We start from the raw sequence: 10026 nt of genomic DNA on the forward strand, positions 1-10026 counted from the left end.
GAAGTTCTACTTCCTCATGTTCGTCTTTTCCGTGGTGCTGTCGGTGATAAATTTGTTTTTATGGACGACAACGCAACATGTCATCGAACACTCGCTGTTCAGGATTGTCTAGACAGCGAGGGTATTCAGCGCCTCGTATGGCAATCACGTTCTCCAGATCTAAACCCCATTGAAAATGTTTGGGATACTTTGGGGAGGCAGCTTGCTGGTCGAAACTATCCTCCGACAAACAAGAACACCCTCATCCGTGCACCGACAGAGTAATGGGATAAATTGCCTCAACAACTGCTGGATAATGTTGTTCAAGGTATGATACGAAGTGTAGAATGTTGCATCACACTCCACAGCAGACATATCCCGTACTGACACCTTTCTTCAAGTTGCCTGCGGACATTTAGATGCATTGTTCCATTTTTCTGTACGCAGCATTAAATCAACAGTTTTTTTCTTTCAGATGTTTCATAGCTTTTGTACTTTCCAGAACAATAGATATTCTTTATTCTAATGTCTGAACAGTGTGGCAACTATTTTTTATCCTACTAGGCCTCATGTCTCGCTTAATGTTATGCTACAATGCAATTTGTGATCCGTCCTTAGCAATTGTCCAGCAGTGTAGAATAAAAAAATTGCAAAAATGACAGCTATTTCAAACGATAACTGAGAATTAAGAAATTGGTGGAACATGGTTCGAAATTTTTTTTTTCAAGTTTTAGACTAAAATACCAAAGAAAAAAACCAGTCAGCGAAAAGGAAATTTCTAGAAATGTTTTAATTAATTATTATTATTTTTTTTTTTACAAAGGTAGCCGAAAATAAAGGAGTCAAAAGAAAGGTAGCTGAATATATGTAAATCTATCCACTTTACCTTTTTCCCTAATTATCACCAGCCTGTTTGGTTCCGTTCGCAATTGATGTCAGGCTTTGAGGGGAGGGAGGGTGTCCTTGAAAATTATCACTTTATGACAAGGAAAAAGTGGGCAACACACATTTCGGTTAAAACTGAATCGTTTAAAATCATGAAATTAAATAATTTTTTATCATAGATTTTTATTTAATGTTTTATATCTTTCATCAAAATAAGCACACATCTAACCATTATTGTAAAGCTCACCACATCAAACAAAAATAAAATTTAAAACATGATCCATAACATGTTTTGCTGATGGGAAATAACGTAACATGCGACAAGGGGGGAAGGTGAAGTGCGACTGTTCCTGACAAGAAGGAAGAAAATGTTTTTTTTTCCTTTTTTTTTAAAAAAAATGCGTGACGGTTTTTTAAGTTGTCTACCTTTGGCACTATCTACTTATTTATTTATTTGCACAGTAACTCAATAACTCTGACAAGAAATTAAAAACCAAGGCACGTTTGACAAAATAGCATTGAGTGGATACTTTAAAAATCACAACAACAAATATTTCTTATGATGAATAACAAATATTCTTTAGTTTTTACATCAACTATTTTATTTTTTAAAAAAAACTTTTTTCCCATTAATCAAAATTTAAAAATCTCAATATAATATTATTTAAAAATAGATTTGAGTAAACAACAGTATTCCATTATAAAAATTATGTTATTTGTAATTGTGAATTCAATTTGCGATTTTTAATAGTACATATGTTAATTACGAGATTTTCTAATTTAACAATATTAATAAAATTTGATTACGATATTTTACCAAATCTTTTTATAATTTTAAAATATAGTTTTATTGTACTCTAACGTTGAATATTGGTGGACTGCGGCTATTTTATCAAAAATCATCAAGTTTTCTTTCCAATTTTTGCTTCTTTTTATTTTTCTAAATTTAATAATGATATATTTGAAAGTTAGGTAGCTTAATGCTATTATTTAAACTAAACAGCAATAATAAAGTGCTTAAAAAAATTTTTCTAATTTGATATTACTTAAAGAAAAAAAGTTTCTTGCATTTCTCCTGCTTCATTTGAAAGAAACATTTTTTCTTTTTTTCTTTTTTTTTCACTTAGGAAGAAACTTGCCAGTTTATACCTAAATGGTTCTCTGTCAGTTGACGGGCGGTCTCTTGTCTTAGGAGAGAAGAAGATCATTTATAGATTTTATTTTCTTTTTGCGATTTCTTTTCAAACAATAAAACTTCGATTACGTGAGCACCAAATTAAGAAAATACAAAAATATCGTATATTTGCTTCCTATATTTGCTTCTTTTTATTTCATTTTTGTTCTGTTTTCGATTGCTACGGACCACTTACGTAAATTCACTTAAAAAATGGAATATATTATTATTTTTAGATTGAACAAAGAGCTGAGTAAGCAGTTTTGGAACTTGGAAAGCATACCATACAACTCCCTACTCTTTGATAAAAACACTTCAAAATCACTTTAATAAAACTAAAAAAATGACATTTTATAAATATGTAATACGCATATTCGAAATATTAAAAATTGTAAGATTAACCTAAAATAATGGACAGATCACAAATTCCTAACATGTTCATATTATTCATATGTTAATTATAACATTAATTATTGCGTTAATTATCAAGTGAGAAAAAAACCTTACAAACAACAAAACAATTCATTATTTTGATTACATTTTAAAAAAAACTAATACACTAGTCTTAATAATTACTTAATCATTTTATAAAAATATTAAAAGTTATTGTGTATTGTACTTACATTCAAGTATTTCATATAAATTAAAATCATGTTTATACATGACAAGTTCTTTTTTCTACACAACTTAAACAAGGGCTATTATGAAATAATTTTACTTCATTGTTTCAATTGAAGACGATCTCCGCCTAAGTTAATTGAAAAGCACGGTTGCAGACAAAAGAACAATTTTTCCTACTTCAAAACTGACATTTGAAGCAGTGAATTGAACGCAGTGAATAAGTAGAACGATCGTTAATAGAAAGATTTTAAATGTTGAAGTCGAAAATCGTCTGATTTAAGATTCATTCTATTTAAAACAAAAGCTTTTGGAAAAACTATATCAGTTTTATTAATAATCAACTTAAAAGAAATGACAGTATTACTATTTAATTAAACTCTCTAAATAAGAGGGGAAAAAATCGTTGAATTAAAAAATGTATGTGAACTTAAATAACTGATTTAGTATAAAAAATAAATTGAACTTTTTAATAGTTATTCAAAGTTTAAATGATAATTCAACTCGAATAAAAAATTTAAATGAACTTAATGGTAAAATAGATGAGAAAATTTTACACTCAAATGTTCCTGACTAAATATTCTTTAAATTATCGGTTGAAGTTATAAATTCATTAAAAAAATCCTAAAACAAATAATTTTGCAAATAAAACAAGTTTTTTTAAAAAAAATTTATCCAATAATAGAAGTATCCAAATTTATATAAACGTTAAGATCAGGTTACGAAATAAAATTATGTCATAAAACAGTGGATTAAATTATTACTCCATAATAAAATTTGTCATAAAAGCAATCACTATGAAAGATACAAAACAAATAAGAAAATCAATTATATGAATGATTGCTAGGTTGAGATAAAAACCTGTTGGGGCAAGGTTAAAATTGCAACATAGTTAAATTTGAATCGTATCATTCTAAGTCTAATTTTTTTCAAAACAATGACAATACGTTACTAAAATCCTTATGCAAGTTGATTGGCATGAAGTGTTTTCCCCGTAAGGAAGGACGAAATACGCAAATCATAGTATTTCTTACAACTCATAGAATTCTTTCGTGAATATTTTATTGAAAATTATGACATTAGCTTTACTTGTGTTTGTCTGTCAAGGTCAAGGTATAAATATAGAAGGGGATGGAAGATTAGTAAAAGAGTATTTCAGCGATAATCGCCCATCCCACACATTGTAACCTTGAAACTTAATCTATTCATTCCATCTCAGTTTTCCTGGCAGTTCTGTATACAAAGCATGATTTCTGCTCTTTTTACGAAGCATCATTCTTTTATTTTTATTTTTACGAAAACAAAGAAACGATTAATGAGGAAGAAATTGAAAACATTACCGGATATTATTTAATTAAAATTAAATAATTGAGCTGAACGTTGTTTAATGGTGTTAGTGGTTAATTTTCCTTAAAAATAACTAATCAAAGGCAGATTAAAATTTTTACAAAAGAGAATTTGTTCATTCGAATCGAAATTTGAAACTATCTTTCTATTTATTGATAATATTTATTTTGCATGCTTTGCAATCAATTTATTGCTGTTACTTCTTTTTACCAACATATAGCATGAAATGAAACATTTAGTCTATAGTCATACACGTGAAATCTTTCACTACCACCATTTTCAATATATGTTTTTAGAATCCTTGTCAAAGAAGTATATACAATAAGGATTAGAAATAAGTATGCAGCTCTCCCAAAAAAAATCGGACCTACCTGAATAACTTTTGATCTAATAATTGAATCATCACGTTTTAGGACTCGATGTTAATGGTACGAGGAGGTGACCTCAACATGCTAATTAATCACGGCAGACGATATTTAAAGTTGCGAAATCAGACGCAACAAAATACTTTCTCCGAATAAAAAAAAAAATTTTTCGGCAAATTCAGACTTTTGGCGCTCCAAGTTTGAATCTCTCAATGTTAACTTTATGCGTATTTCGCCAGAACCTGAGAATTTTTCTTGTATATAATTATGAAATTCATTTATCCAAAGATAACTCTATACGAAAAATAAATATTTATTATTTTATTTAATAGTCGAAAAGTTTTAATTTTAATGTATACAATTTTTTACATCATTTTAAAGTACATAATTTCACATGAAAAAATATACATTTTAACGAAATCGGTTTAATAGTTTCTGAGAAATCGAATTTAAACGACTTATTTAAATTTCAATTCGCTTGAAAAGTTCTCGAGACTTGGTGAAATATTCAAAAAGTAAATTTAACATTAAGGGGTCCAAACTTTGGATCGCTCTGCTGAGCAAACTATGGAGACCATATTTCCCAGATTGCGGCTACCCTCTACATCGAAAAGGAGTTATGTTTATTCAGAGAAAGCCCGTTATTGTGTCCAATTTCTTGGTTTAAAATATCATCTGCACTAATTAATTAGAATATTTAAGGTCGCCCCCTCGAAAGAAAAGATGCAATCATTATTAGATCAAATGTTATTTAGAGTCATTGGGTTTTGTTTCTTTTTTTAGGCGCACTGTACATCGAAAAAAAAAACACCATCAAGAATTGCGAATCACAAATGAAAAAATTGATATAAAATTATCAAAACCAGTTTGATTTCTAGACAACTTTAAGGTATTTTCTAAATTCGACTTTTACATTCTCTCTGCCTTTTTACGAAAATAACCAGGCTCTGATGTTTTTATCCCTACCTTCTTACGTAGTTATTCATTAGATAGCTTTTTTTGCTTATATATTAGTATGCAACACTTAATACAGTTTTACAAATAGACTCAAACAATATACTTTACGAGAAGTAATTAAGAAACACCGTGCACATTTCTAAGTTCACCGATACGTGTCCGCTTCTGAAACATTTTGAGAAATGATATGCTAAGTGTTCAATTGTTTTAGGTTGGTAAAACCAAAATTACTAAAATATTACAAAATTTTAGTATTGCTTCCACACACATAATTTTTAGCTCAGTTTTTTTTCCAACTTTAGTATTCCAACTTTAGTACTTCTTAAGTATTTGTTTTCCATTTACTTTTATAGTCATTTATGGATAAGGAATACTTCATAATTTCAAAAGTCACATTTTCAAAATATTATACCCTGCCTTCGTATGAAAATTCTCTAGAATTGTGAATTCTCAAACTTCGAGTGGGGTTTTCGAGGAAACTAACTTAAAAAGAAAATTGCATTGATTTCTTCAAAAATGTTTCATCTAATTTTAATTCTTAATATGAGTAATAGATAATCAAATTCATTTCAATGTAAAGAAAATGGGATTAAATTTCACAATTTTAAAATTTTTAATGAGGTTAAAAATTTAAATATTTTTTAAAATTTCATTTAAAAAAGCACATAAATTTGCAGATAAAAAAAAAGAAAACAGATGAATAAATTGAGATCAGATACATCAGATAAAAAAAAATTGTGGTATCGACAGAACGAGAATGAAAAATAACGTTTTTTGAAAAACGAAATTTGAAGATCCGTATGAGTTAAAAATAAAACAAGTCTATCTTCTTCGAAATCTTAAATTTCGAAAAAAAGAAACGCCCAATAAAAAGTTCTAATTTAACTTAATTAAAGCTTCAGATAATTCTAGGAGTTCGAGAAAATTTTTCACGCTTTTATTAATTTAAAATTAAACTTTTTTACATTGTAAAAACAGATGTCGGTAAAAAAAAATTCATATTTTGAAAAAAAATATTTTCAGAGTCTAAAACATTAATTGCAAGAATTGAAAAGAAAATATCTGAACTGAAAATTTTTACAATTCGATGAAGAAATAATCTGAAGTTCTGAAACCGAAAAAGTTAGTTTAATTACTTTTGACTAATTTTTTCTTAAAAAACGACAATAACTTACTTTACAAACCCTCATATATTAAACTAATGAAGTATGTATTTTACTACACATGAATGCATGGTTTGCTGGTCTCAAACTTACACGCAGCTTTACATATTAAAAAAAATCCAATTTTTAAATGTCTCAAAAAATATTACAGATCAATCTTTTTCTCAGATATAAATATTATCACTCTCGAAAAAACTCTAAATTTTTAAATAACTACATGAATCAATTAAAAGAGTTTTGAATTTTATTTCATTCAAATCAATAACAGAAATAATTCAAATTGAACAAATTCAAATGAAAAGGAAAAGCAGCAAACATAAGCGGCAATTAGCAAAACCTTATAAAAATTAAATCTTGAATAAATTCAATATGCAAAAAGAACACTGAAATATATTGATATACTAAAGTACACTAAAAGATATAATTTATAGTCAAAATACTTAATTTCTAAAAAATATCAAGTCCGTTTTGAGTTTTTAGTTTTCCGAGTTAAAAATCACAAAAATACAATGTTTCATGAAGTACAAAAAATGTCTGTTCAACTTTGTCATCAGTAATCGTGTCAGTTATTTTGTCGCCGACCCACTATCATTTTTACAGCACAAGCATAATTAAAATAATCTGTATTCACATAAAAGAGTGTAGCTTAACTTACACTAAAGTCTAAACTTTTAGATTACATCAACAGTAATTACACCGTAATAAATAAACAATCAAAAAATTTTAAAATCCAAAATTTTAGAAGCTTTTGCGATAAATTTTAAAGAATGTTTCTTGTGTAAAGAATCTTAATATAAAATTGGGAAAAATAAGTAAAGAATAGATTTGCAGTTTAGATATTTATGACATCATTAAAAATAAAATAGAAAGGAAAAAATTAAAAAGTGACTCATTTACAGCTTCGCAGTCAATTTTTGATCAATTTCTTTTTTCTTTTTTTTTTGAATTTGAATATTTTTGTTTATTAAAATTTTCAAAGCAATTATTTTTGCTTATCAACAAACATCGATAACATTTTTTCAACAACTTGAGTTTATTTTCCTTATTCTTTTTGCGTTTTATTTTTATTTCTTTTTTCGTTTATATTTTGTTTTCATTCAGACCCAGTATTTCCTTATTTCTGTAATACGTTTATTACATATATTTTTAAAACTACTTTATTACTTTTTCAATATGTCATGTCATGCATTTTATGTCCTTTACGTTTTTATTTATTTTAAGAATTCGTAATTAGTTTGTGAGTTTTAATAATTTACTAACAGATCTTAAGTCAGTTTAATTTTCTAGCAATTTATTTATTCTACCTAAGCGAAATGTTTTGTGTAACATTAATAAGAACGCGATTTCTAGTAATTTATTTATTCTACCTAAGCGAAATGTTTTGTGTAACATTAATAAAAACGTGATTTCTAATCTATTAAAAAAGTTACATAAAAGTTTTTAAGATCACTATATAAGTCAAACTCAACCACGACGTAAAACACAAAATTGAAAAAAAAAAAAAAAAAACCAAACACATATTTTACGAAAGATAAAGAAATGCACGACTCACCCAAGAAAAACAGCTCGAACAAAACAGAAAACTTGAATCTGTGAAAGAACATATCCGAAACAGACATCGTGATTCAACTCCTGAAAATGATCTTACTCCTCTCCGATCCCAGCAGCACAGCCGGCAAAAGGGAATTTTACCGGCTCACTTTCCCTAAATCGATTTTGCTTTTCCCTCTTTGAGTGAATAGCGGTTTCCCCTCTATTCAAATCCAGCAAACCGAAACGCTATGCAGATGCCAATGACATGAATGCCTCCCGCTAATAAGGCTGTAATTTCACGAAACTGATCACGTGACTCGATCACTTCAATGACAGTTATCCAACGTTTTAAGGAAATTCGGAATTACTTTAACTGTCTCAGTTTATTTGAATCTTAAACTTCATTTGCGTCGAGTTTTTAATTACAATGTCAGTTACTTGTTTACTTCAAACTTAAAAAGTTAACCAGGATCAAAATCATCATTTCAATAGTAAATAGAATTTTATTAGTTTTTAATCACAATGTTCGTTATTCTTACTTCAGATGTTAAAAGTTTTTAACTAGGATGAAAATCAACGTATTAATTTAAAGGAAATTTTATTTTAATTAACTCACCACGAAATCGAATCAAACTGTGGTTTAAATTAAGAATTTCAAAGTTCGAAACGAAATGTAATTTAAGACAGCTGTTTCAAACTAATAAGGTTTGATTGAAATTTGAAGAGTAGGTTTTACGTCATCGAAATGATAAAAATTAAAGAAATAAACATTTGAGTATTTAGATTATCTACAACTTCAACTTGCTTAAAAATGAAAGATTTATCTGTAATAATAGGATAAAGAAAATAAATTATGTTTTCGTTTTTTACAAGATGTTTACGTTCTTACTACGAAAAGCCTTTTATCCTTTTGCAGAGCATCGATTTCGTGGTGAAAATGTTACAATCATTTCTCATTAACTGTACGGGTTTGTTTGTTTTTCAACCACTTTAAGTTTAAGAAAGAGATATGACGGACCTCCTCCAAGATTTGTTTGTTATTTCCAATAACTAAATAAAGTTTCTTAAATCACGATTAAATATTTATGGAAATATGAAAATTTTTATTATAGAAAAGAAATTATCTTTTTTTTTATTTGCTACAATTTTAAAAATATTCAGTAAAATCAAACAAACTTTTTGGAACAATTTAAAATTAGTCACAAAAATACTCATTTAAAATTTGGAAAAAAAATTGTTAAAAAATTTTTCTGAGTCACCATGATTAAAATTTGGGCCAAGTTTTTCTCAACCGCAACGTTTTAAAAGTTTGAAATAAAATAAAAATTTTCCTTAAGAGCTTTGGCTAAAATTATCACGGCGAACTATAGTTTGAGCTTAACCCATAATTTAGAGGCTTCTGCTGGAAATCGAGAGGGTACACTGAAATCCATTAGGTAAGTAATATTGATAAAAAAAAAACTTGGAATTTTAATTAATAATTGCGAAATTTGTATTGATTCATGAAGTATACAGCATAGGATTACGAATTGCGCTACACTGATAGAGATAGCAACTGGTGGATATAAAGATTGAGCAATAGAGATTGATAGAAATTCATAGAGAAAGCAGTGACTGTTGTAACATATATACACTACTCTACAATAATGGAAAGACACTTTCAATTTTGGATATTTTTTTTAATTTCCCAACGTTTACTTAAAGGACTATTTTGTTAATTTAGAAGTATTCAGTTCATGCAGTTTTTTATACTTTGCAATAACGTTTAAAGCTTTCAGTAGTTTGAGAGGCCAACAATAAATTACGAAACAAAACAAATATTTATGGACACCTAATGCCAAAAAATTAATCAATAAGCTTGTAACTTGCATCATTTATTTTTTAGTTGTTATTTGCAAAAACTGAATAAAATTTTGTAACTCTAGCTTAAATATTTATGGAGACATTTTTATAAAGTAATATTTTTTTGTCGGATGTTTGTTTTTGTTATAACTTTAAAAATATT

At 27.6% G+C, this 10026-nt stretch overlaps 1 protein-coding gene across 2 annotated transcripts in view; it reads right to left on the bottom strand.

Moving 5' to 3' along the window:
* LOC107453886 (uncharacterized) overlaps nucleotides 1–8720 on the bottom strand; it is a 142478-nt gene extending 133758 nt beyond the window's left edge. For both annotated transcript variants that reach the window (XM_071184266.1, XM_071184265.1), the window contains exon 1: nucleotides 8041–8720. In XM_071184266.1, the coding sequence (XP_071040367.1) occupies nucleotides 8041–8107 (67 nt within the window). In that variant the 5' untranslated portion in view covers nucleotides 8108–8720. The remainder of the gene's footprint in view (nucleotides 1–8040) is intronic.
* Nucleotides 8721–10026: the final 1306 nt, after the last annotated feature.

This window comes from Parasteatoda tepidariorum, chromosome 8 (genome assembly GCF_043381705.1).
Source record: "Parasteatoda tepidariorum isolate YZ-2023 chromosome 8, CAS_Ptep_4.0, whole genome shotgun sequence".
Taxonomy (NCBI): Eukaryota; Metazoa; Arthropoda; class Arachnida; order Araneae; family Theridiidae; genus Parasteatoda; species Parasteatoda tepidariorum.